This window comes from Lynx rufus, unplaced genomic scaffold, assembly GCF_022079265.1.
Source record: "Lynx rufus isolate CCGP_SWC_20201006 ecotype Redwood Valley unplaced genomic scaffold, mLynRuf1.p SCAF_3, whole genome shotgun sequence".
In the NCBI taxonomy this organism is placed as follows: domain Eukaryota; kingdom Metazoa; phylum Chordata; class Mammalia; order Carnivora; family Felidae; genus Lynx; species Lynx rufus.
Genome location: NW_025814845.1, coordinates 167,337,085 through 167,363,829, shown reverse-complemented (window position 1 = coordinate 167,363,829; position 26,745 = coordinate 167,337,085). Strand labels below are relative to the sequence as shown.

At 53.2% G+C, this 26,745-nt stretch overlaps 3 protein-coding genes across 7 annotated transcripts in view; 1 reads left to right on the top strand and 2 right to left on the bottom strand.

The window, feature by feature from the left end:
* The window catches only part of BIN3 (bridging integrator 3), a 42,603-nt gene extending 40,134 nt beyond the window's left edge, over positions 1 to 2,469 (top strand). For both annotated transcript variants that reach the window (XM_047090374.1, XM_047090375.1), the window contains one exon: positions 1,600 to 2,469. In XM_047090374.1, coding sequence (XP_046946330.1) covers positions 1,600 to 1,746 — 147 coding nt within the window. In that variant the 3' untranslated portion in view covers positions 1,747 to 2,469. The remainder of the gene's footprint in view (positions 1 to 1,599) is intronic.
* A 292-nt stretch (positions 2,470 to 2,761) lies between these two features.
* On the bottom strand, positions 2,762 to 17,442 carry CCAR2 (cell cycle and apoptosis regulator 2). Of its 2 annotated transcripts, none has more exons than XM_047090373.1 (21): positions 17,279 to 17,442; positions 16,309 to 16,403; positions 15,940 to 16,031; positions 15,420 to 15,511; positions 15,101 to 15,215; positions 14,801 to 14,930; positions 14,523 to 14,619; positions 10,443 to 10,562; positions 8,224 to 8,446; positions 8,023 to 8,136; positions 7,494 to 7,657; positions 6,870 to 7,041; positions 6,552 to 6,782; positions 6,222 to 6,443; positions 5,478 to 5,622; positions 5,278 to 5,357; positions 4,771 to 4,917; positions 4,483 to 4,594; positions 4,196 to 4,384; positions 3,839 to 4,044; positions 2,762 to 3,584 (listed from the first exon to the last, which is right to left on the bottom strand). In XM_047090373.1, the coding sequence occupies exons 2-21, from the start codon at positions 16,364 to 16,366 to the stop codon at positions 3,540 to 3,542; spliced, it is 2,754 nt and encodes a 917-aa protein (XP_046946329.1). In that variant the 5' UTR covers positions 16,367 to 16,403; positions 17,279 to 17,442; the 3' UTR covers positions 2,762 to 3,539. The 2 variants fall into 2 exon arrangements, with proteins under 2 accessions (XP_046946329.1, XP_046946328.1); XM_047090372.1 differs by having other exon boundaries at positions 5,278 to 5,360; positions 17,279 to 17,441.
* Positions 17,443 to 18,427: 985 nt separating this feature from the next.
* On the bottom strand, positions 18,428 to 22,964 carry CUNH8orf58 (chromosome unknown C8orf58 homolog). Of its 3 annotated transcripts, XR_006964416.1 has the most exons (7): positions 21,270 to 22,964; positions 20,746 to 20,910; positions 20,502 to 20,637; positions 20,256 to 20,368; positions 19,932 to 20,038; positions 19,557 to 19,734; positions 19,280 to 19,371 (listed from the first exon to the last, which is right to left on the bottom strand). XR_006964416.1 is itself a non-coding variant. In XM_047091992.1 (6 exons), exons 1-6 carry the CDS (start codon positions 21,936 to 21,938, stop codon positions 19,260 to 19,262), a joined length of 1,302 nt encoding a protein of 433 aa, XP_046947948.1. In that variant the 5' UTR covers positions 21,939 to 22,964; the 3' UTR covers positions 18,428 to 19,259. The 3 variants fall into 3 exon arrangements, 2 of the variants coding, with proteins under 2 accessions (XP_046947948.1, XP_046947949.1); XM_047091992.1 differs by lacking the exon at positions 19,557 to 19,734 and having other exon boundaries at positions 18,428 to 19,371; XM_047091993.1 differs by lacking the exon at positions 19,557 to 19,734 and having other exon boundaries at positions 18,428 to 19,371; positions 19,932 to 20,014.
* Between the last annotated feature and the right edge of the window lie 3,781 nt (positions 22,965 to 26,745).

Genomic DNA, 26,745 nt, shown 5'->3' with positions numbered 1-26,745 from the left:
CTGCCCAGCCTATCAGCCTTTGGAGACACCAAAACCCATGGGGCTGCACGCCTGTGCTCAGAACCCTGAGCAGGGTTGATGTTGGAGCTGGAACTTAGTGACCATGTTTTTGGCCGCTAGGGAGAAATGAGGCAGAGCACCAACATGCACAAGTGAAGGGGGGGGGGGGGTGGGTGTCCACACCTGCCTCCAGAGCATTCTCCTGGAGATGAGGACTTCCTTCCAGAGGCTCAGCCTAGGCTGTGGAGGAATGTGTTTAAGGAGACCTGTGCTTTCCCTCCCTGTGCCACCACCACCCCTGCTCCCGGCCCCCTGCATGCTACCCTGCCCCCTCCATTCTGTTGCTCACTGGAGGAAGCTCCAGGGTGCCCAGACCTGAGGTTAGGGGCTAGGGATGCCCCGTAACCGGGCAGCGGGGTGGATAGGGACTGTTCACTGCCTCCTCAGCACCAGCCTCCCCCTCCCGAGGCTGTCGCTGCCATTAGTCACTGGAGAAGTGAGCATTCCTAGTGACTCAGCCTGCGCAGTGCGGCTCTGGGGCGGGGAGTGGGGGTAGGGCAGGCCATCCCCTGCCCTCTCCCGGCCCTGGTCTACGCCCCGTCCCCTCAGGGGACAGCAACATTTGGAGACCCTCATTTAGCTCCCCTCAGCCCAGTGGAAATCTAGCTGTGGGGGTATGAGAGACCCCTCCTCAGAAGCAGCTGAGCCACGTCCCTGCCACCAAACCTGCCACTCGGCCTGGCCTTCCCAGTGACAGCACTCCACTGTCTAGAGTGGAAGCAGTGTCTGAATAGAGTTTTGAATAATGTGGATCACTTTCACGGAAGTGTTTGCCTTTGGTCATGGAGGTGGAGACGAGTGCTGTCCTCAGCACACCCCCACCCCACTGCCACAGGCCTCTCCCATCAGCCCCGGTGCCTACACACACAGGGACACGGAAACAAGCTGGTCTGCGAACCCTGCTTTCCAGCCAAACAGCCGAAGCGTGATTAATGGGACAGGTTGGGAAGGAACACGCGGCTGGGGGGGGGGGGGTCACCTTTCTCACCTTTACCTCTAAGACTCTCAGGGTTCTGGGGTCCAGCCATGCCCCTTCCCCATGGACAAAGGTCTAGCTTCTTGAAGCACCTCGGGTCAGTGCCTGACTCCCTGGCTTCCCCAGGACTCAAGGAGGGTCCTGCCAGTGCCCTCAGCCAGCCTCAGGCTGCACTGTCCTAGATCTCCCGGCACAGGCCCCAACACCCCTCAGCTGCCTGGAGGGCTCCAAAGTCAGAACCCCCGCCTCCATCCATCTCACCAAGGCCCCCTTGCCCCCCCTCCTCTGCCATCCTGGCAGCAGCAGTGGACGTTCCTGAAGGGCTGGGGTCTGTGGCTTCAGTTTCCCTACTTGCCCTGCAGTTTCAGGAGATGGGCTGAGAGGAAGGGCAGTGATGGAGGGAAGAGTGGAAGCCAGCCCCCTCCACCCAGCCTGAGCGCTCTGCTTAAGAGAACAAGCAGCATGTGGGCCTCTGGGACGCGCCCAGGGGGTGCAATGCTGAGGGGGCTTTGTACCCCGGGAGCCCAGCACCTGCCAACCTCTTTCTCCATCCCTGCCTCCAGGTTGGGTACTACTCTGAAATGCAGAAGATCTTCGGAGACCTGACCCAGCAGCTCGACCAGCCTGGCCACACTGATGAGCAGCGAGAGAGGGAGAATGAGGCCAGACTGAGTGAGCTCAGAGCCCTCTCCATTGTGGCTGATGACTGAGGACCCGCCACCGTTTCAGACTCCTGGGATACAAGTCAACCTTTCTGGTCTTAGCCCTTGTTAAGCTTAGGCTCAGGCGACAGCCAGCAAAAGGCTCTCCCCCGAGAGAAGTATGGGGACAGCAGTGGCCCCTGTTCTACCTCACGAGACCTCTGCAGTGAGCCTGGCACCAGGAGCCCCAAGCAGGGTGCTGCCTCCCCACCCATAGCAAGAACCCAGACAGGTAAGCAGCACAGAAAAACTCCAAGGGCTTTGTTTCCAAAAGAACCGTCCAAAGGGCAGCCTGGCCTAGGACCTGAGCAAGCTTCCAGCCTTCAAAGGCATAGGCTCTGTCCGCTCACCTGAGGTCTTAGCCCTGCCTGCACGGTTGTGATCTCACCTACCTCCAAAGAAAGACCCATCCTTGGGAGTACACCCACCCTCGTTGCCTTTCCCCTTCAGACTCTTCTTTTCTGGGAGAGGCCCAAGACACTGCCTCTCCTCTAGCCCAGACTCCCAGCATGATAAAACCTGGTTTCACCCACTTCTTTCCCTTAGGTCAAGTGCAGAGAAGAACCCCAAGCCTTGTAGGTTCCCTAGGAAACCAGACTCAGCTCATGTAAATAGGCTGTCAACCACACAAAATGTCACAGCCTGATTCACAGGCCTCAAAGCAATAACAGTGAGTTTGTGTCACCTGAATATTTGGAAATTTTATTTTTTCAAGTAAAGTTTTCAATAAAATTGCCAGCTGTTACTGTGCTGTAACTGAGGAGAGAAGAGAGCCACCCCAGGTTTGTGTCAGGGTGGTGCTGCCCTCTGCTGAGCTGACAGCACCCCTGTGGCATAGTGTCTCTTGACCAGCAGGGGGCAGGACCCAGAGCACCCTGGGGCTCGTCTTCCTGCCACCCGGCCCCACCTTCTGGAGATGCTGCACCCTCCATCCAGCAGAGGCTAGGCTGAGGACTAGAAGGAAGGGGGCAGCACAGGGAGACCTAGAAGAGGAAGAAGGTAAGAGCTATGGAGGACACTTAGCTTGTTTTTGACTTTGGTTTATTTAAAAAACAAAAAGCCAAAAAAAAAAAAACAAAACAAAACCAACTTTATATACAAAGTCAAACTGAAACCACGGATTATGGAAAGAGGCGAGACTTCTGGGGAACAGGGAAAAAGGCTGGGCCAGAGCCAATACCACATTCTGAACACGGGGAGGTGCTGGTTTCTTCTGGCAAGTCCAGGGTGGCTGGAGCACAGTGCTCTCTGGCAGACACAGCCCGACACCAAGAGTTCGCCAGCACAGACTCCATTTCTGCGATGGCCAAGGAAGACCCTTCCCCTAGGAACCTGCTCCTGTACCTGGCAGGACTTGTGCCATCCAGAGGAAGGGCTCTTACCCCCTGCCAGAGTCCACGTCTGTTTCCTCAGTTTATTGGCATCAGACCTTATGACATACTCGAAAGCCTTTTCCTCCCCTGTCTTATTCTAAACTGGAAGAGGACAGGAGAAAAGTCAGCACAAGACTAAAGGGCCCCAGGAAAAATCCCAAGGTGGAGGGCAAAATGACATTCGAGGGGTGCAGAAGGTGTTGGATTTAGTTGTTAAGTGGAACCGGGGTTCCTCACGCATCCGTCCCACATAGCACAGACCCCACCCTGATGGCCTGAGCTCCTCTACGGAGGCTGAGCATAGGGGTCAGCCACCCCTGCCTGTGGCTCCCAGGTCCTGCTCCAGCTTCTTTCTGGAACCAAAAGGGCTCGAACGTCAGCAGGCTCCATCGCTGACCTCACGGGAGGACAGCTCCTGCACCAGGCCCCTCAGTTGTTAGGTGCCGGCTCCTCCTTCTCTACCCAGCTGTCCGCCTAGAACGAGAATCAGGACTCAGGACTCAAGAGAAAGGGCCAAGATGGGAGGACAGCAGCACTTCCTCCCGGGAGACCAGGCTGCAGCTGCTACCAACCGATTCCCCAAGAAACCAGTAGGTGGAGAAGGCGAGGCGAGGCAAAGCCCCGCAAGGGCAGGAGGACCGACATGCTGGCCGGCTGTCACCTGTCACCCCAACCAAGCCTCCCGAATGACGAATGACCGTCGGCCGGCTCTGCCCTTAGAGGCTCACCTTTTCCACCATCCGCTGCATCTCCAGCTGCAGGGGGGTCAGGCGCCTCCGGAACTCCTGGAGCAGTCGCTGCAGCTGGTTCTTCTGCCGCTCGGCCGTCCGCGCCGTCTCCTCGGCCTCGGCCAGCCGGCTCCGCAGCTCCTGCATTTCCGCCGCCAGTGTCTTGTTGGTTACTTCAGTGGCTGAGAAGCGGTTATGGCTCTCCTCTGGGGGGGGAAACGGCAGAAAGACCGCTGCTAAGCTAAGCACTGCCGCACAGGGCAACAGGGCCGAAGCGTAAGGAGGGACCCCTCAATCTCCACACCCACGGCTGCACGTCCTATGCGTGCCGGGTCCCTGCGGCTTCGGGCCACTCACCCAGCTTCAGTTCCAGTGTGTGAATCTTGTTCTCCAGGTAGAGCCGTCCACTGTCCTGCTGCTCGGCGCGCTGCAACAGGTTCCCCACATTGATCAGGCTGCCGTTGTGGGACACCAGGCCTTTGTGTTCCGTGGGGGCGGCGCCCGGCTTTGCGCTTTTCCCAGAAGGAGGTAGCAGATCCAGGTTTCCTAGAAGGGGCCGAGAAAGAGATAGAAGGAAGAGTTCTCAGGAGAAAGCAGTGTGCCCCGCCCATCCTCCACAGAAGGCTACAGGCACCAGGACGCACCAAAGAGCACCTCCTCAGGAAGCCCACCGTCTGTGCCCTCCTGGCGGCTGTACTGAAGGCTCCGGTACTGGCAAATGTTCTGGGTCACCACCCTGCTGACCAGCTGTTTGGCCTGCAGAAGACATACGCCCCAGACACCCACTGATGAGAAGACGCGAGCCCTTGCCCCCATGGTATGCAAGCGCCTAGAACTAGAGCTCTCTGAGCCACCCACAGGAGTCCAGTGTCTGCATGTAACGTTAGGGGAGGCCGTCTTGGAAAGGGCGGAGAGGATGTGAGAGAAGGCACCTGCTCTGCACTGAGCCGGAGCCCAAGGGTAAGCAGGATCCTCTCCAAGTCCCGCCGGTGCAAGTAGCCACACCAGTTGGCGTCAAAGAAGACAAAAGCAAGGAGACAGTCCAAAGGGAGCACGGCAGAGGGGTCCAGCTCCTTGGGCTGCAAGAGAAACGAGGATGGACAAGATTTACAAAGAGTTCTTTCAGCGGCTAAAGCGCCTAGGACATAGCTGACCTAATGACACCGGGGCACCCTTCGGCCTGGAGACAGGCCCCCAGGCCACTTTTACACACAGAGGAAGTGAGTGCGCTCCTAGATCAGATACCTCACTCAGATTCACCCAGATGGAGATACTGAAGTGCCCTCGATCATATGAACACCCCACTCCATGAGCCAAGGACCACATTCTGGTTTTTGTCAACCGGAATCAAATGGTGAAAGTTTCCCTCTCCCAGGAGTGAGTCAGAGACCTCGCTAATAAGCCTCACGGACTCTTGGGGGATGGAAGAGAGGTCTCACCATGTCCTGAAGAGAAGAGAACTCCATCTCCGATTGGTTTGAGGCAACCGACCGGACCTCAGAATCCTCCAGCTTGGCTCCTGCTGCAGAAAGCCTGAGATAAGCTTGGAGCAGGGACCACACGGGCCCAAATCCCACAGCCGTAACAGGAGAGCAGTCCAGCCAGAGCCAGGAGGCCACTGTGTGGTGCCCGCACGTACCGAACTCCTCCTCTCCGTCGTCCCTCAGGAGCAGTAGTTCCGGATCAAGCGCCATCTCACAGAGGTCCTCGGATGCCTCACCCCGGGGTTTCTCTTCTTCCTCTCCCCCAGAAGATGGAGGTTTGGGCAAAAGCCCATCTTCCTTCTAGAAACAGACCCAGACGAGAACGGTCATCTCTAACTGCTAACAATTAGAACAGCCAACATTTGAGCATCAACTGTGTTCAGGCACCGTGGTAAGGGGTTTGTACACACGCTCCCATTTACTGCACTTCATTACGTGGGGTTCAGAGCACACCAGGGCGGCTCCAGGGCACCTGGAGTTTTCTTTGGGAGTCAGTCACGGTCCCGTAAGAAATTATGTGTACTTGATGGCATCAGGCAAGAAACAGACCTATGTGCTTTAGAAAGGGCTAAGAAGATGCGGCGCTCTAGTTAATCATCAAGCAGCCCAAACACCCGTCCTCCCCACAGCATTAGTAACCGAGGCTTCTGTGCCACCCTGGCAGGTCAACCACGCCGCCAGGCCGGCCTCCCCTCTCCTCGGCACACCACCTCCTAGCTGCACAGCCAGGTGGAAGAGCGAGGTGCCCTGCTCCCGAGGACATGCCAGGTGGCAAGGCACACACGGGCAGCGAGAGGAGCGGTGAGAGGAGCCCCGTGAGGCCCCGCAGCAGCGCCTGGTATGGCGCAGCACTACTGTGTGCAGCCCCAGCGCCCGTGCAGAGCAGCAGAGGTACTCACCGGTGGGGCGTCTGACTCGGCAGCTGTGCCCTCACTCTGTACCTCATCCTTGGACTCCTTGGCAGCCTCTTCCTTGACTGCTTCTTCTTCCTTAGCTGCCTCCTCTTTCTCAGGTTCAGGTGGGGCCACAACCTTTTCAGGGAGGCTCAGCAGCATCTTATAAATCCTATAGCCAAAATCCCTCTGCAGCATCTCCAGAAACAGTTCAGCCAACACCATCACCTTGTAGGAGAGTCAGCAGAGGTCCACGAGCATCAGGAAAAAGGGAATGTTCAAGCCCTGCCGTCCCAGATACCCTACTGCACAGCCCCCCCAGACTCCTACACTTACTTCAAAAGAGATCCTTTCTTTTGGCCTCCGGTCCTCCACAATACTGTGGAGGGACAGGTTTACACAGCCAGGGCGTGCCATGACAGCAGGTTCTAGAGGGGGTGGAGGGGCCTCTGGGAGATCGGTGTCCACTTCCTGCTGTGCGGTGGCCTCTGGGTTCTCTGCATTCTGTTTAGAGGCGTCTGCTGCTTGCTCTGATACATCAGCTGCCTGTTCCGTTGGCTCTGCTTCCTGTGACAAAAGCCAAGAGCGGTGACCACCTGGGCCCAGGTGTCAGGGCATCTACTCTGCCCCCTTATTTGTAAGGCTCAGTCTTACCACGGACACCTCTTGGGGTGGGGGAGCTGCCTCTGCAGCTTTCTGCTGGCACAGGGCCTCCCACTCTTCCAAAGTAGGCATGATGGTCCAGACGTCTGGGAGGTACACCACCACAGTCTGGAGCCGCCTCGGTGGGCCCGGCTGCAGGTACTGAAACTCAGCAAAGCGCCACCTGCTCACAGCAAAAGGAAGAAGGAAGAACTGACCCATGACCTTCACAAGCAAGTGCTTCAGTCAATACTTAATGAGCACATACTGCATACGAAGCTTTGAAAATACAAAAACAAAAGAGACCAAGTCCTCAAGAAATGGTTCATCAATGGAGAGACTTGCAAATAAGGAGACAATTACTATCCAAGGTGCTACAAGCAACAAGGACCGCTAATATGGCGGAGGGATCACATCTGACGAGCCTTGGAGGGTCAGCTGGCCCTCAACACACATATACATTCCTAGTCATGCTCATGACCAAGGTGATCATCACTGAGGGCCAGAGGGAGGAATGAGGTAGGACTAGGACACAGAAGAGAGCTAACACGTCAGAAAGGCACAGGAACTTGACCTCCTGAACAGTCTCCCCAATACAGAGGGCCAGCCACAGACAAGCCTGGGGCAGCCACTCACCACTTTGTGCAGGTGCTCAAGTCAATGCCGGTCTGGGCTTGCGCACAGCGGATAGCGGTGCGGACTAGCACCTGCGGGTCGCCCTTGGGGTCGAGGCCATCCAGAGAGGGAGACCATTCACCCCCAACTAGCACCGCCTCTTCTTCTTTCCGGCCCAGCAAAAACTGCAAAAATGGATCCGAGATTAAAAACACAAAACAAAAACAAAAACCCAATTAACTGGATCTCCCGTGAGGCAGCCTACACCCCTGAGAGTGAAAGCAGCAGGATGTGGTGAAGAATCCCCCACACAGGGTGGGAAGCAGGGAGGGGTGGATCTCTCTACCCATGAACATGAACCAGCCATGTAACTTTTTCTGACAAGAAGATCCTGAGCCATACGGTCCTGGTGAAGTGAGTGGTAGTGGTATTTCAGTTCTGAGACTGCTGGTTTCTACAAGTTCACGAATAGGAGCCAAGCTGCCGAAAACCTGACAGGGCCTGGACATTATCAATGACTGCATCCTGCCTCACGGACACCAGCTCTTACCTTAATCTGCTTCAAAGGATGTTCTGGTGTCTCCCTTGGCTCAGCCATGTCATCCACAAAGAGCATGCAACAACGATACAATTCCTCCAGTCCCGGGGAAGAGAGCAGCAGTACCTGTGCAGGGGCGGCGTGAAGGACACACTCGAGAGCTTTCTCAGCCTCCGACAGCGGGACAAAGCGGCAGGACCTCAGCCCACTTACCTTGGAACTATAAGCGGGATCGCTGTCTGCAGGGATGGGCTCAGCACCAGTGTCTGGAGCTGGCTCCTTCTCAGAAGATACCTGGATACGGCTTGGATGATGGAGGGAAAAGGGCTGGCTCAGAGGAAAGGCTGACAGCCAGCTCAGACACACAGCCAGAAAATCTGAGGGAACCAGGAGGCTGCGGTAGCGGCGCTGGAGTTCTAAGAAGTCACAGGTGGGGCTGCAGGAAGAAAGCAAAGATCCAGACTGGGCAAGGCTAAATTATTTTTAAAAATGGAACCATATCATGAGTTTAGGCCCCACGTCAGGCTCCATGCGGACAGTGTGGAGCCTGCTTAGGATTCTCTCTCTCCCTCTCTCTGCACCTCTCCTGCTCTCTTTCAGAATACATAAATAAACCAAAAAAATAAAAAATAAAAAATGGAACCATAAAAGACTTGGGAAAGGGCAAAATATTTTCTAACCTGGGAAAGAAGACGTCTCTGAAAAGAAAAAGATGGAGATTTGACCACTAAAATGCTTCAACCTCTAATTGCAAAATAAAGTCGAACTGGAGAAGAAAAACCAGAAAAACATTTACAATCCACGACAGCTAAAGCTCAACCGTCTTGATATGAGGAGCCCACAAATGACTAACAGAAAGTTGACAAGTCTGAGAAAACTGACATCAACAGATACTTAACAGAAAAAGAAAAGAGACTTAACAGCCTGTGAAAACATGCTCTATCTCACTTAAAATTAAAGAAATGTAAATCAGAGGATCACTTTTCACCTATGAGACTGACAAAGATCCAAACGTTTGACAAGGTACACTGGCTGCAGCAGGAGGAAACAAGTACCTCATGCCCCACTGGCGAGAACGTAGATCGACACAGCCTCTTGGACAGAACTGGCAATATATGTCCCAAGTTTAAAATCAGACCTTTGAGCCAGCTACTCCAGTTCTAGGAACTGATCTCAACAGAATACTTGTGCCTGTTCACACAGATGTTTGTAGAAGAATGGTTACTACAACAACGTTTAGGATAATTAAAAAGTGAAAATGGAGAACTGGCTAAATAAAGTGTCTGTCCATTCAGTGGAGTATTGTGTAGTTGCTGAAAAGAATGCAACCCCAACCTAATAAATGTTAACATGGAAGAAATTCCAAGATGTATTAAGTGAAAAAGCAAAATACCAAACAGTACATACAAGAAGCTTCTATATACATTCAAAAAGACACACTGTGTGTGTGGCAAATTGTTGGCAGTCACATTTGGATTGATGTGAGGAGGCTCTACATGCAGCCCTGATGCAGGGCTGATGCAGGGACCACACTGTCTTGTGAGGCAGGTGGCTCAGCATGGAGCACAGGAGAGGTCCTGCCTGGCCCCGTGGACAGGAAGCGGTAATGCCAGGTAGAGCGGGAACAGCCCTCTTTCCCTTCCACCTTGAGCAGTAGCCAGGAGGCCACCACCCCACCTCAGCTCGGGCTTAAGTGAACTTTGCTACTGGGGCAGTGGCTGGAGCCCTGCCTCTCCACGGCTGGATGGAATCTGGAATCGCTCATCTACATCTGTCAGTGAGTTGCTAAGTGAGATAGGTAGGCTTGCAGGCCAGAGTCCTCATACACTGTACAGCACTTGAAAAAGGATTGAGAGGTTCCCTGGAAAACGAGTCCCAGGGCTCTTACGATCTGTAGTTTCTACTTGAATTAGAACTAGTATTGGGTACCCGAATTTGAATTGGTAAGCCTTAACGATAACCTGGCAGAAGTATTTCTGGTGATCAAATCACAGAACTTCTATCAGGGAACCCATGTAAGTGGTGCTACGCTGGTCCGAATTTGAGATTTAGAAATTAAAAAACTGTCACATTAAAAAAACAAACAAGGGGCGCCTGGGTGGCGCAGTCGGTTAAGCGTCTGACTTCAGCCAGGTCACGATCTCGCGGTCCGTGAGTTCGAGCCCTGCGTCAGGCTCTGGGCTGATGGCTCAGAGCCTGGAGCCTGTTTCCGATTCTGTGTCTCCCTCTCTCTCTGCCCCTCCCCCGTTCATGCTCTCTCTCTGTCCCAAAAATAAATAAACGTTGAAAAAAAAAATTTAAAAAAACAAACAAAAAGGTCCCAAGCACATGACCCCATATACACACAGCCTCTTGCATAGACTGTATTTCATTTACACAAGAAACTGTTACCAGCTGTGAGCCTCAGCCCCCACCCCAGCCTTGCCACTCACCTGTCCACAGTATAGGGAGTGAGATGGACCCGGTAAGGAGGCAGGTCATGCCGTGGTTTCTTAGCACCCCAAGGCTCTCCACCAGCCCGCTGTTTGCGTTTCTTGGAGTCATAGTCATCGCTGGAAGTTGGCCCGTCACCGGAAGGAAGAAACCACACTGTTACATTAAGATTCAATACACTGGCCTGACAAGGAAACAGTCTGAATCCCCAACATCAAGGAAATGGATAAAGAAGCCATGCCAACAGCCCTATGACACATAGCTATAAAGTTATTAAAATGAGTATTTAAATATTTCTAATAGCAGAAAACCACCCACGATAAGCAAAGACTAGTACACAGTAATATGTATACAGTAGTGCCTCAACTGTGCAAAATAACCTTTTAAAAACTGAAAAGAAATAAAGTATTGGGGCACCTGGCTGGCTCAGTCCATGGAGCATATGACTCTTGATCTCAGTGTTGTAAGTTTGAGCCCCACATTGGATATAGAGATTACTTAAAAAAAAATCTTTAAAAAAAAAAAGTATTAACAATAAATGCCTCTGGTAAAACTTGTAATTTTATTTTTTATATTTTCTGAACTTTAAAAATTACAGTGAACATACAATTTTTTGAAACGAGCAAAGATTTTAACTGATTTCTAACATGAGACACATATATGCTACCATGCAAAGGGTTCTATAAAGCAAGTTTTATTAAGAGACCATTCTCGTAACAAACCCTTAACAATACACATTAAAGTCAGAAAAACACTCAAACCCTTTGGTCCAGTAATTCCACTCTTGAAAATTTATCCCAAGGAAGTTAATTCAAAAGAAAAACAGAGGTTATAAACAGTGGAAAAAATTCAAACTAAGAGTAAGAAAACCATATTCACATCCAGCAACACCTGAACTTTTATAGTAAATAAATACCAATAATCATACAGCCGTTAAAACAATCGTGAGGATTAAACTGCAATATGGAAAAAATGTTTAATCACCTTAATCATAATGTATAAAAATAACTTGGACTCTAGGGCACCTGGGTGGCTCAGTTGGTTAAGCATCCGACTCTTGACTTCGGCTCAGGTCATATCATGGTTGCAAGACCAAGACCTGAATGGGGCTCTGCACTGACAGCATGGAGCCTGCTTGGGATTCTCTCTCTCTCTCTGTCTGCCCCGCCCCCACACTCACGCATGTGCGCTTACTCGCGCTCTCAAAAAAAATACTTAAAAGATAGTAATGTGGACTCTAAAATTACAACTTTTTAATTTTTTAATTAAAGTCATAAAAAGTATGTTTCTCTATAAAGACCAGAAAAGGACATAGGGAAAAAAGCAGCCGTAAATAATTTCTCTTTTCAAAATTATTTTCTAAAGGTGTTTAAGAATGGTTATTACCTTTAAAGGGAAAGAGGAAATGACTCATTTTTATACTATTTTGGCTTTATACAATAGCATGTACTACTTTATACACTTCTATGATATAATACTTATTACAGTATCACTACGTTATGGATTCAATAAATAAAAATAGAAGAGGGGTGCCTGGGTGGTTCAGTTGGTTAAGCATCTGACTCTTGATTTTGGCTCAGGTAGTGATCCCATGGTTGTGAGATCTGGCTCCTGCTTAAGATTCTCTTTCCTCTGCCCCTCCCCACCTCTAAAAAAAAATAGAAGAGAAAAACCTTTAGACCATTAAAAAAAAATGCCAGTTTGATGAGGGGAAAACAAACTCCTGTGTCTCTAGAGAAGTAAAATCAACTGTCAGGTCTTCCTGCCCAGGTAACTGGGCTGCCTGCAGTCTATTTGCCAGAAGGCCTCTGCTCTTCCCCTCAGACCTGTCTGCATTGTTTCCCTTGTCATTATGGCCCTGAGCATCTAAGTTCATTACATTTAACACAGAGGGTTTTTTTCTTTTCTCTATCTGCCTGGCTCATTTCCCTGCTCATTAGCATCTCCATCCAAAAGCTGCCTTCTAATCTCGCCTTTACAGAATGTCAGCTTCCACATTTCTAACACAGTAATTCTGACAGCTCTCTCTAGCTCACCCATGACTGGAGTGAACTCTTTGGGAAATGCTGTCCACCCCTAGTGAAACCGGACGTCCCACTGAATCCTGGAATCAATGGCCAGTTTTCTCTCCTTACTGTGAATCGTCAGGAACACATTGGAAAGCAGTACCAGTGAGAGACATCTCTGTAACCTCAGCAGGATACTGAGATGGCATATCCCGCTGGACACACCTGTCCAAAAAACCTCAGTAGTTCAGTACTGGCAGTCCAACGGAGACACTGTTACCTCCATCCCAGAACCTGAAATTTAAAATAAAACTTGGCTTCCAGCCAAAATGCTAACACAGCCTGACTCCTTTGTAAACTGCTGTTGTCCCAGAGTGACCGAACTCCTACTGCCCCCTTTCCTACTTTGCAAATTCTCTGCACTGACTAATGGTGTATCTCCCTGCCAGTGGTAATGTCTCCTTTCTCTAGAAACCATAACACAGAAGCATTATGGCAAAAGTAATACCAACAGGCCTTACACAGGGCTTAGCATGTCCAGGACAATCAAATGCATATGACTGTACAGAAAGACTGAATTTGAACCTAAAGCAAAAAGTCAATAGCAGCCATTGATTTCCACCCAAGCTACATTATCCCTGAGGGCACTTGCTGGGATTTGGTAATAAAGCCTTTAATAAACTCACAGAATGTGACAGGTAGAAACTCCTTGGAAACTAAAGACCAGGAAAATGCACAGGCACAAGGAAGGGGTGCAGGTGTATGCAAAATATATACCAGTCACTTGAGAACAGGACAAAGTGTTTCATGTAGTGGGGACATGGTGGAGAACAATCCTAGATCTACGAGAGAACCATCCTCCTAGTTAGAAATCATAATGACCTAGCCCAAGGGAACCACCACTAGCTTCAGCAGACTATGCCCTCTGCCTAAACTTTTTCCCTGAGTTATTCCATGCTCCTTTTAAGAGTTCACACTGGAGTTCATTCTCAGCCCTCATCATGTAATAATCTACTGGCATCTGGAGATCTTCCTCATCAGTAGAGTTCTCATTTCAAAAAAGAACCTGAATATGAGAGACCTTTCTGGAGTGACGGAAATGTTTTATATCTTAACTGGGGTGAGGGTTACATGGGATTTCCCATTTGTCAAAACTGGTTGAGATTTGTGCATTTCAACCTATATAAAATTTGCCATAAAACATTTTTTTAATTAAAAAAAGGTAGAAGGCAGGGAATAGATGGACGTACAGATGAAAAAGAATGGAAAATATTGATACTTGTTGAGGTTGGATGGTGGGTATATGAGGGTTCATCATCTTTTTGTTTGTTTTACCTATATTCACAATTTTCCATAATAAAAAATTAAAATGAGGACCAACAAAAGAACTAAAACCAGTCTTAAGCAAACCAGTCCAGAGCTTAACTCTTAAGGATAAAAGCGAAACCTTTTAGAGAGAGAGTAAGGCGGGATAAGGACACAGGAGCTAGAGGGAATAGGCAGCATGCTCTCGCAGTCCCTGTAGCTCACGGATGACAGAAGATGGCCTAGGACACCTCCAAAGTCCCAGAGTCACTATGCCGGCTGCAGAGGGGCCATGAATCTATCTGCATGTTCAAGGCACAGGCCTGGGCTTGAGGGCAGAGTGCGACATACACATTCTAACACTACACTGATGTGTAGCATATATAAACAAACACGTTTTATATCAGCAAATAAAACCTACACTACAATGTTATGTTTTTTGGACAATTATCATTTTCTTGATAGTTTTGATTTTTTGACACCTCAATCTTAAGGACTAAAAATAAAAGAGAAAATTATGTATTTTACAAATTCAATATGGTATTTTGAAAGCTGAACTACATCAAATCCCTGCTTGCTGAACCAGTTTATATAGTTCTAATATTTGCATATACATCTCAATGCATCAGCCTGTTTCAGGGTAAAGGGCCTAGCCAGAAAGAGAAATCTAACTGCAGAAAGAGAATGTTAGCGTCAACAGGTGGCAAAGAAAGAGACACTGTTCCTAGGGGCAAATAAAATATTTTCCCTGCTTAATCATTCTCTTACCTTCGGCCCTGATCCAATCGTCCATGAGGGCCCCGAGCAGGAAATCTGTTCAGGTGGCTCAGATGAAGTGTGTGGGATGTTTGGAAGAGACTCAGAGCTGCAGAGAAGAAATGGTTGGTGACTCAAAAACCCTAAATATCTGCCCAACTTCCCTGTCCCTTTCTTCCAGTGACAGAAGTACCCACTTCCATTCTGAGAGCAAACCTGAGAGTTACAGGCCCATTCAACCAGAGTACCCTACAAAGCCAAATCCCAACATCCACGCCACTGGTACGCACGCTTCTGAGGAAAGAGCGGGGGAATCCGGTGAGGCTGGAAGATCAGCTGGGGCTGAGCTCCCAGAATCCCTTGCTTCTGGCCCAGGGCTGCCACATGTAGAAGGGGAGGTGCTGGGGATTTCAGCAGGGGCTGCAGAACAATAACCAGGAAAGTCAGGGCATCCCATGGTTGATCTGCTCACCACCTCGGAAAGATGCAGCCCCACCTCTTGATAAAAGTAAGGTTCTCGCCCAGCTTTCAGGGCACAGGGGCTTCCCTCCCTCCCCTTTCCAACGCACATGCCGAGGAAAGATGGATACCTGGTTGGAGAGCGTTTGCACCTTGACAGCATTCCAGGGCACTGCCTGGCCTGGGTTGTATGCAGCCTTCACCAGCACCTTCTCACCCAGCTGGGGCAGCCGGCCCTTCACCACACTGCCAGCACACAAGCCAGGAGACCCAGTCAGGAGAGAGACCCTGGCCAAGCCACCTTGACTGCCCCTATGAGGCCCTTCCCATCAAGATTTCTCACACCTTGCATAAAAACAGCAAAGCAATGGCTTCAGAGGGGTCCCACCAGCATGGTGACAGAACTGAACTGAATAAGCATTTCCAGAAGGGGACTAACCTCAAGCCTACCTTAGCTGAAAAAAGACCTCTTCATCCACCACCCCAAAGTAGTCATGCAAGCTGGTAACAATGCCAGTGAAGACCCGCTGCTTCTCCCCACCCTGTAAGAGAATAGTGCAGTTTGAAAGTCATAGAGAGCATCTGTCCACACTCTGCCATTAGCATCTCCTCTCCAGCCAAACCGCACCAGGCTCAGCAGAGTATTGCATCAAGGTTCACATGAAGGGGGCACGCGTGTGCAATAGTTATAATCTACTGTGGAGGAATGGGGGGAGATCACGCTGATTCTAAGGTCACCAGCTGCTTCTAGGATTTCCAGTTTTCTAATTCCCAGAAGCAGCCTAAAGATCTCCCTAGAGCCAGGACTTCGGACTCCCCAGTCAGAGGTGTCTAGTCACCTCCATCCTGGCTCAGGCCGGGAGTGTCAGGAAGGATGAACATAGCAATGCAAGAATGAAAGCACCAGGCACCCATGCATGCTGTGGTAGTCTTGAGTGTTGAAACTCACTAGAAAAAATGCCCAACCTACCTGAAGGTGCCTGGCATTTTGGGACAGGTCTGTGGCCACAGGAGGAGTGAGCAAACCAGGAGGAGGACCCAGAAGAGATGTTGAAGCTGCGCCTATGTGGACAGAGAAGCAACCTCCAGGAAGTGCGCCTACCATTTTGAGCACTGGAGTCAGCTCAAAGATACGGGAGACCCAAAGAGCATAGTGGCTCTAACCAACTCCTCCACGGGGTTTCACTGGCCACCAAGAGCTCATCTCCTAGTTTCCTATGAAACGCTGGCAACCAATCACACTCCACCAAGGAAACCCCAAAAGCCACATTTTAAAAGACTATCTCCAAAGCACGAACTACTACCCAGTTTGAAGCCGAGCAGGAATAAAGGTGATCACCTGAGAAGTTGCGTCCCCCTGGAAGCGGGTTGATCCGCTGGCGCTTAAACTGGGACATTGGGAATGCTGTCCTCTTTCAGAGTCTTAGAAAAAACCTTTAATTGAAAAAGCAGTGTTAACAGCTTAGAGGGAAATTTTCCACCGAGCCCTCCCCCCGCCCCCCACAAAAGTAACTGAGATCTTAATAAAAGTGAGGTGGGTACTGAAAATGAATGGAGATGGAGAGAACATAAAGAGGGGCAGGAAATGAAAAAATTACATTGTTCCAGTTTGCCTTCACAATAACTTAGTGGTGGGTGATACTGTCAAGCTATCTGAAAGAAAAGGAAACTGAAGCTCAAAGAGATTAAGAGACTTGCCCAGGGCCACACAGAACCAGTTGGTGACAAAACTGAGACTCGCACCCAGGTCGCCAACAACTTAACGCTCCTCTCACTATGCCACACCACCCGCAGATGCTTGGGGAGAGTGGGGGGATTGGAAAGAGCCCCAGTGACATTCATTCATTCAAATACATCCGCCAAAATGCTCCACGCAAGGCCCGGAAAAATGGAGGAGGCTGGTGCTGGAGAGAAGGTGTGGGCCCTCTCCCCGGAAGCCCGGCCCGTTGTTCCCCGGACGGGCTGGTAGGAAGGTAGCCCTGTGGCTCGGCCGAACGCGAATCCGGCAGCGCGCCCGCCCGCGCTCCTGCTCCCTGGGCCTCCGCTCCCGCCTCAGCAGCCGCCGGCACCGGGCCTCCCGGGCCGGGCCGCGGCGGGGCCACCGTGGGAGGACGAAGGCGCGCGGTTTCTCCTCCTCCCGCCCGCCCGCCCCCAGGGCCGAGGCCGTTGCCAGGGAGACGGGACTTGCAGTCCGAAGGGGGGCTCGGCCCCTTCCGCGCCCCGTGCATCTTTGCTGCCCGGCCCTCGCAGCCCCTCGGCCGGGGGAGGGGCGAAGGGGCAGAGGGGCGGCGGGGGCCCCCCCAACCCACCTGCGGGCCAGGGCCGCGACACCGGGGGGACAAAGACACCCGGAACCACCACAGCCGCTGCTGCCGCCACCACCGGAAGCGCCTCTCCGGAAGCGCGACCACTGGTCGGAAGCTACCACTCTCCCGGATATGGTCCCTCCCTCCTCTCCACCGACTTCTCCCTTCCCCCACGCCGGCCTGCCATCCCGCTCCAACTGTGGAACGGAACTGCACCTTCCCCGATCGGATGCGCGTGAGGAAGCTGGGCCTCCGCGGTGTCCTCGCTTAAGTGTCCCATTAGAAAAGCAGGCTTTAGAGCATTGGTTCCTTGTCCAAAGACAGCAGGAGCTGGACCCCCAAGTGGAAGAGAGCACCTACCACCCCACATCTGGCCTCATTCTGGCAGACCCCAGGGCTGCAGCCGCAAGAGAACCAGCCCCTCCTGAGTAAAGGAGGAGAGTGCCTGATCAGTGTCATTTCTAGGAGACGCCAGGTTTAAGCCAGTGACCTTATCCCTAGCCCTGTCCTTCCATTGATAACACACACACACACACACACACACACACACACACACACACCCTCCTGTCCTGCCCTCTGAATATCTACAGGAGACTAAACTTTTGCCCTTTCTCAATTAGCAAACATATAGGAACCTGCCAGACTGTAGTAAATAAACTACCACAACATTTTGGTAGACATTTATAATGTTCTCAGAAAGATTTCCTTTAGGAGTGCCTGGGTGTCTCAGTCAGTTAAGCATCCGACTCTTGATCAGGTCATGGTTTCATGGTTTGTGGGCTAGAGCCCCACGTCAGGCTCTGCTTGGGATTCTCTCTCTCCTCTCTCTTTTTCTCTGCCCCTCACCCTGCGTGCACATGCACTCTTGCACTCAGTGAGTTTCTTTAAAAAAAAAAAAAAAAAGGAAATATTTCCTTTAGTCCTCCCAAGGCTGGAAGATTAGGTCAGGAATTAGTGCCCTAATTCCCAGGAAACCTGAGACTTCAGTAAAGTGACTTGCTCTAAGTCTTGCTGCTAATCACTGGCCGTTTTAGTCTCCATTAGCAACCCCAGTCCTCCCTTATCCTCTGGCCTTCCCATCATCCCTCCAGCTTGGCCCTCTTCCAACACCCATACCCTCCCCCTTCCTGTTCACAAAGCACTCTGAGACAGTTTCAACTCGTTTTATCTTCATTAATAAGACTGTGAGGTAGGTAGGGCAGGTATCATTAGACCATTTGGGAGATTAAGTAGAAAGCTATGAGTCTAGAGTCAAAAGCTAGAATGAGTCTCTGGTTTCAACTCTGATGTGTTAAGGTTATTAGGGACCAAAGCAGCTAAAGGCAGACCTTGAAGATTACTCTGCTATTCTCCATGTTGTCCCTGACCTTTCTATTCCAGGTTCAGTCTTCAGGGACTCTGCTCCACAGGCAAGACTCAATGCAGAGGAACCCAAGATAGCACCCTTCTCTGTCTTAGGGCTGCCCACGAGGGTGTGAGGAGGAAAGCAAGATTCCAAATCAGTAACTGCCCACTGAGGAATGAAGGTGGCCATCCTTTACCTCACCCAGACCAACCCTTTGAATGCATGATTCAGAAGACATGGTTGGATCCAGCCAGTTCACAATAGTGACAGACTTGCAGAGATACACATATCACTTTGCATAAATACACATCTGCGACATGCTAGGCCCCAATAGATCACCAGGCCAAACATGCTCCATGGACTCCTGATAAATAAGTTAGTTCACATTGTCTAGGCCCAGGGATTTCTGGCAACCAGCAAGGCGCCCAGGGGCTGCCACACCCTGGGGCCACTCAGGGAACCAGGGCTCCTCTGCCAGGCTGCCCAGAGGAGAAAGGTCCAGCCTTCTCCTCAGAGAGAAGGGTGAGCATCAGCAGCTTTTCCTGGCAGTGCCCAGAAACAGTAACAGGGCAAAGGGCGAGGAAGATGACTGCACTGCACACCCCTCCACCCAAGGTCATGTCCCTGCGCCAGGAATTCTCAGCATACAGAAAGGTTTTTGGCTCGTTGCTTCTTAACCACAAATGATGGCATAAAGGTCTTCCGGAGGGGCTGGAATGGAGGTCTTTCAGGGACACCCCTTGACTCAATCCTGTGAAAAAGGAAAGGAAGCATTAGGCTAGGAGGAGGAAACAAGGTAACAATGGCCCCAGAGTTGATGGAGCATTGCTTATCTGCCGTGGGGAGCCTGGGGATGTTGACGTAGTGCTTCTTATCGCCACAGAATTATTCAGCATTATCCCCCATCATCTCCTGTGGGATCCTCTGTGTCCCAACCTTGCTCTCCCAGCAAATCCGGGAGGTGGCCTAAGGTTCAGCCGTGAGGAGTGAAGGCTTTTGCTGGGCTTGCATGAGGGAGACTCCCCATATGCTGGTCCTGGCTCTGTCACTGCCTTGCATGCATGTAGATTCAGAAAGCGACTTCCTTCCCCAGCCCAGTCTCCATCCTCTTCATCTGTAAATGGGACACTTTAACTACTTTGTTTCTTCCACCACCCTCGCCAAGACTATCTACACCTCTCAGATTTCAAAGGGACAAAAACAAAAAACAAAAACAAAAACAAAAAAACCACAATTGGCACTATAGTCTCAGCTTCTGGCTTCATCAGGCTCCTTCCTTTGCCCTAACCTGGGCTGGGCCGCAGGACTCACCTTGGGGCTGGGCCATCAGGAGGGGCAGAGGACTCAGAGTGTTTTGAGCTTCTCCAACGGATCCGGTTGAGCAGGACCTTGACCTTGTTCCAGTGGGAGAGATCCCGCTGAGCAGAGCGTGAGGGGATCACCACAGAGTTCCTCCCCACAACATACCCCTGCCTGAGCTCCCAGAGATAGCAGTCGCCACAGCCAGGACTGCTCCAATCAGGAATTCTGTCATTTTCCCAGAGTTTCTGGCCTTCAGGGTATCTACAAACCCAACCACCCCCTACCCCCGACTCCATCCTGTATCACCTGCCTCCACACATACCCATCACCTACCTTGTGTCCCTGGGAGGATGGAAAGATATGAGCTGGCTCTGCTGAAGCCTCTAAAAGCCTGGGCGGGTTGGCACCAGGAACCCCTACCTTTAGGGGTGAAGCTGTGTTGACCCCTTCAGAAAGAAAATCCCATTACCCAGGGCCAGAAACAGGAAGCCACCCATCAAAACCAGGACTGAGGAGGTCCGCCCGGGGTGGGGGGCCCTGGGTTGGCAAGACACACAGGGAAACACAATGGCAGCTCACCTGTCTCCTGGGTCTGGCTGAGCAGTTCCTGTACCTCACCGCCTGGGGCACAAGAAGGTGGAGGCGAAGGGTCCAGGGCTGGTGGCAGTGGCCGCTGCTGCTGCTCCCCCCACTCCCCCTCCACCGCTTCAGGATCCTGTGCACAGGAGAGACGGGTACTCAAGACCTGACTAGATGGCTGAGCCTGTTCTGAAGGCAGCCCTGCTCGCAGGGCTCCCAGCCCTCCTCTGCCTCCCCCACTCACCTGCCCGACCTGCAGCTCGCTTGCCCCTGGGGGCCTCTGGGTCTGCAGCTGCAAGTAGAGCTGCTGGAGCCTTGCCATTTGCTCCAGCACTAGGCACAGGTGTTCCAGATAGCGGAGACCCTGCCCTGGGAGACAGGCCCAGGCCTTAGGCCCCAGGCCCCCCACCTGTGGGACAGAGTGAGGTAAGGAAGACTTCTGAACTCAACCAGACTCCCATCCGAGGCAGTCAGCAGATGGGAACAGAGGGGCCAGGGAGAGGAGGCACACACCCCTAGCTGGCTTCCCAGTGCCCGGCCAGGCATGCTGCCAGGCCGTCCCCCATACTGCTCACCTCCACACAGCTGGGAGTGGGCTGAGGCAACAAGCCGAGACACAACCCATCAATTAGAGGCAAGTAATGCCCCACCCCAAGAGAGCTCCAAGGAGAAGAAGTCAGGGAGGACCCACCAGTCAGCAACCCACCCCTCCATGTAAAAAGACCGTTTCCACTGCACTCTTCACCCAGCCTGAGAGTTGACACTCACCACCTCTGCTCCTTCCAGACCTGCCTCTAGGTCAGTTTCTGCCTCAGTGGCCTCCTGTTCCCCTGCTCCAAAAGGGGGCATTTCACATTCAGGCTTGATAGGTGGCTTCAGGGAGTAGTGGTGTTGTGACATGCCGACAGGGGAAGTCGGGAGCTGGCGGGACCGCTCCAGCACCTGCTCCAGCTTACGGTTGGCCAGGAGCCGGCTCAGGTGGGCAGGAGGCTCCATGGCAGCAAGGGCCCGGGGATCAGGGCTCCCTGTGGGCTCAAAGTCCAGAGAGTCCTGAGGAAGACCTGGTGAGGTGGCCAGGGGGCTGTCCCCAACCACCATCTCCACTCCAGAGTCCCGAGAAGCCAGTTTGAGAAGTGGCTCCTGCCTCCTGACACCTCTCAGCTGGCCATCCCCTTTCCAGGAGTCTAGGGAGCAACCTTGAACAGCGTCCGGGATCCTTCGGTAGGTGCTGCTGACTCCAGGTACTACACAGCTGCGTGCCAGGTCCTCGCCAACCCCATCTGCAAGGACAGTGAGTATCAGGCTGGGCAGGCTGCCCTGAACGCCCCCAGCATTCCTGGAAGCTGGCAAAATTCCCAGGGGAGGAGTGTCCTGGGCCAGAGGTGAAGGGAGGGGCCGGGACTGGACAGCCACGGCCCCGCCCAGATATCTCCCCATCCCTGGCTGGAGAAGGTAGGACAAGATCCCTTCACAAATAGTCTTTGTTAAGGATCACAGACCCAGGATATGGACAAAGCCTTGCAGGTCCTATTTATCAACTCCTTATATGGCCACCCTCCTTTGAGGGAGTAGCTGCTTTCTTCTGGGGAGCACTTGTGCTCTGGAGCCTAGGGTCAGCCTAAGACCTAAGGTCATGAATGGGGAGCCCCAGTCTCTTCAACTGCTCCCCACCGGGCAGCATGGCTACGACCTCCACCCCCACCCTCCAGCTTTCAGAGAGACGGGAAAGGGCACAAAGCAGGAAGCCTGGAGTCCAAACTAGCATCAGGATGCAAGATGAAGTCTCTCCTGGAGCTCCTGGGGGAGAGTAATAAAATAACAACAGCTATAACCATTGCGGGCTTCTGTTCTTTTAAATGGGAAATAGTGAAGATTTTGCGGAGAGTTGGGGGGAAAAAAACACACCCAACTGGAATTAGGAGGGGGTAGGAGGAGAAGCAGCGGCAGGGGTTACCCACGCGCTGGGTCCCCAACTGTAATAATGATGCACAAACTACGGCTGGAGAGGATGGAGGGCCGCCCACGTCTCACCGCGGGCCACGCAGGAGAGCTGGGTGCCAGGCCAGGCCCCTCTGGCCAAGGAGGTCAGCCAGGAAGTCTACCTCGGAACGGCTCCTCCGCCGCCGCCGCTGGGGGGGGGGGGGGGGGCTTTCGGACCTGCCGGCCGGGGCAAGGGCTGGGCGGAGAAGGATCCAGATGGGGAATTAGAGGGAAGTGGAGCCCGAAGGGAGTGGGGATGGAAGGTGGTGGCTGATTTAACGCCCAAACCCAGAGAGTCTCCAGAGTGCGAGGCGCCATCACTCAGCCCGTCCGAAGGGAGGCGGCGAGGACGGGCGCCTCCGGCGGGGTGTGCGGGCTGGGGCAGGGGACACAGACCGGGGCCCGGGCGCGGGAGTCGGCTCCAGGGCAGGAGGCCCGGGCCGGCCTGGGGGTGGGCGACTCACCCCGGCCGCCGAGCGGCTCCACGGCGAAGACGCGCCGCCGGCCCAGCATGGCCCAGTTCCCGGCCCCGACGCGGCGCCCCGGCCGCGGCCGCTGCAGCCGCCCCGCGATCCCGGCCCACGTCCCCCAGCCGCTGTCGGGCGGGCGGCTTCGCACGCGCGTCCGGCCCCGGCTGGGCGCGGCCCCCGGACACTCCCCGCGGGGGCGAGGGGAAGGGGCGGGCAGGGGGGAGGGGCGCGCAGGTGTGCGGGCGGCTGGGGGTGGGCGCGCCGAGTGGGGCCGTGGGGGGCAGGGGCGGGGGCTGGGAGCCGGGGAGCGCGGAGCGCGCGGGGGAGCCGGGAAAAGGCCTGGGTCCCCGGTCCTTCGGGCCCCGGGCAGTCCCACGCTCCCGCCCCTGGCCGGGGAACGGAAGCCCCCGCCTGGGGACGCTGTCTGGCTCGAGGTGCGGGGTTACCGGGCACCCCCCACCCGCGGTTCACATGCTGGTCTGTCTTCCTGCCGCCGAAACGAAGCTGGGAATGGGGGTGGAGGGTCGGTAGGGACTGGACAGCCGCGCGGAAGGAAATGGAGTCCCACGTGCTGGCTGCACGCTTGTCCCTGCACTCCCTGCTGTGTGCCTGGGGCACGTCACTCAGCCACTCGCAAACCTGACGCGATAGAAGGGGGAAATGATTCCTGTCCACGTGGAAATCCTTTCCAACAACGGCAGAGCGCCTTGTTACTAGATCTGATCCCCTCCTCGTCCCGTACCTCTCCCGCACCCGAGTACCCTAAAGCTGGGGCCTGGGGGCGGGGGGGAGTTCACGATCTAGGGAAGTGAGCCAGGCGAACAGGGAAGCAGCCTGAAGGCGGTGGAAGTGTGAATACTTCCCTGTCCCCCAACCCCAACCCTCTTTTGGCCCTTGGGATTCCACCAGCCCCCACCCTTAAAGGGTCCCAGCCTGCTTTCAAGCTGGTAGCCTAGGGAGCTGCCGAAGGTGACACAGCCTGGTGACCAGAGGGCTGCTGGCCTCTAAGAAAACCTCATCCTCCTGAGGAAGGGGACAGGGCTGGAAAAATCCCAGCAGGACCCAAATCCCCTGGAGGCAGATAAAGAGACTGGTGGACGTGCAAACTTGCACCTGAGCCTCTGGGGGAGGGGCTGGAACCAGAGCCCTTGGGAGGAAGCAGCTGTTAACTGGGAGGGAGAAAACAGTCTGCCCACCCCTTCTGCTTCATGCTCCTTCATACCCTTCCTCAAATACCTTACACAGGAACCTTCGCCAGAGAGCCACAAACTGTAAGGTTCTGACTGTAGAAGATGGGGAAACTGAGGCCTATAACCAGGTCTGAGAAAGAATGAGAGCCAAGTGCCTGAATTACCTGACATCTCTTAACACCTTGATTTTCAGGCCAAGCCCTTCTCTGCTAGCCACAGGTCGTCTGGGTGGCCTCCTCCTAACCCTGTCCTCCTAGACAGCACCCCCGCCCCATTCCTCTTTCCCAGATACAGACAGGGAAATGAACGCAGGGCCTGGCAGGAACTGCTTCATGCAGGTCCCACAGGATGTGTGGCAGCAAACCCCGCAGGCAGTGTCATACCCCACCCCAGCCCTCCCTGGGTCGGGGAGTTGGAGGGCTGGCCTATCAGGTGGCTTCCTTCCTCCAAAGTGAGAGGGTAGGGAGGGAAAGGGAGGGAACCTTTGTCGGATCTCGCCCTGAATTTGGAGAATGTGGGGCCAGATTCCAAGCGGTCTCCCTGGTGACTCTGGGGCAAGAATGCATCTGGAACAGGAAGCCCAGCCAGCAGGAATGTGGTGTCTCAGCACAAGGCTTTGTGTGGGCTCAAAAGAACCCCCACTCCCACAACACACACCCAAGCACACTCCCTTCCGGGTGGTGGGCTCCTGCACTGCCTGACCCCCATGTAGATGTGCCTGAGCCCTCATCGTGCTGGGGATCCCTCGCTGGGGGCCACACCCTTCCCTCCCATCTGCCTTCTGCGTCCCTGACTGGAGCAGCCGTGTGCCCAGAGCACAGCCACACCCTCGCTGCCCACCTGATGGGTGAGCAGCTGCCCTGAGTTCCTGAGATGCATGGTGGCTGAGCAGAGTCATTCCCTAGGCTGAGGCCAGGGATGCCCAGCTGCCCCTCCACCTCCATGGGGAAGTCCCAGCTTCAGGAAGCACATTTCCTGCAAGCTCAGCACTGAGCTATGCCCTGTGGGAGGAAGGGCAAAGCCAAGAAGGCAGAGGGCAGCTCCTGCCAGAGCAGAGATGGCTGGGAGCCATGGTGACCTCCCTGTGGCCTGGAAGGCAGCCTCTGGTGATGGAGGGGCAAGAGCCCCCACCCCACACCAGAAATTCAGAATTCAGACTCCAGGTTCCTTCCCCAGCATGCACACCCCCTTACCAAGTAGGAGTCCTCGGACCAGTCACTTTCCTCCCTGTCCGCAGTTTCTTCATTTACAGAACAAGGAATACCTACCTCTGTAGGTGGGTGATTAAAGCACTCAAAATTTCGTGCTGTTAGAATTATCTACCTTTGTGGGGCGCCTGGGTGTCTCAGTCAGTTAAGCATCCAACTTCAGCTCAGGTCATGATCTCACAGCTCGTGAGTTGGAGCCCTGAGTCGGGCTCTGTGCTGACAGCTGGGAGCCTGGAGCCTGCTTCGGATTCTGTGTCTCCTTCTCTCTCTGCCCCTCTCCCACTCACGCTCTCTCTCTCTTTCAAAAATAAATAAACATGAAAAAATTATTTTAAAAAAAGAATTATCTACCTTTGTAACTTAGGAATGTCACCTTCCCATCTCTAACTGAAGGTGGCTATCTTAGATGCTCTCCCTGGGAACCTCTAACTTGAATCTGTCATCATTTCTGAGGTTATTCCCCAAAATGCCAAAAAAAAAAAAAAAGTAGAGGGTACAGTACTGGATAAATTGCAGTCATATAATTAGGTGGTCTCTCAGGGAGCCCAGGGGGTTCAGTCAGTTGAGCATCTGACTTTAGTTCAGGTCATGATCTCACAGTTTGTGAGTTCCAGCCCCGCATCAGGCTCGCTGCTGTCAAGACAGAACCCACTCTGTCCCCCTCTCTCTGCCCCTCCCCCACCTGCACTCTCTCTCTTTCTCTCTCAAAAATAAAGGTTAAAAAAATTAGGTGATGTCTCCCCCCCACCACTGGGACACGGGGTGGGTGCTCACAGCTGGCTTGGGGTGGGGTTGAGGGCAGGAGTAAAAGATCAAAGACCGCAACCTTCTTTGACAAATGGGTTTGACTAATAACTCCCATCTCCCAAAGAAGTTTGCCCCCAAGCTCGAGCTGGCTGTGTAGCCGCAAAGCACTCTGAAACCCTCCGACCCCTGGGAGGAGAGCTGCCTGCCACAACTAAAGAGGTGGATTTCAGCCTGAACCCTTCCAGCCTTCGAAAGGCATTCAACAACTCCCAGGCATACCCATTTCACAAGGGTCTTCATTCCCTACTTCTTCTCCTCTACTCCTCAGAACACCGCTGGCCCACCATGTTCATATTCCAACCCACCCTTTCCAACCTGTCACTTCCCTGCTTAAAATTTTCAAAATGTTCCCTGAGCCTCAAGGTGAAGTCAAACCATTTCTTCTGGCATTCAAGGCTCCCATCTCCCTTTCCAGTCTTCTCTTGGTACCTCCTTCAGCCGCTGCCCTAAACTGAGCATTCCACCTGCACTCACCCCTGGCAGCGGACGTTTGTCTCCTCCACCTGCCCAAGTCCTGTTCGTCCTTACACACAGATGGTCTCTGCTCTGTACTCACAGGGCATAGGGCATGCCTGAATGTGCCACATCC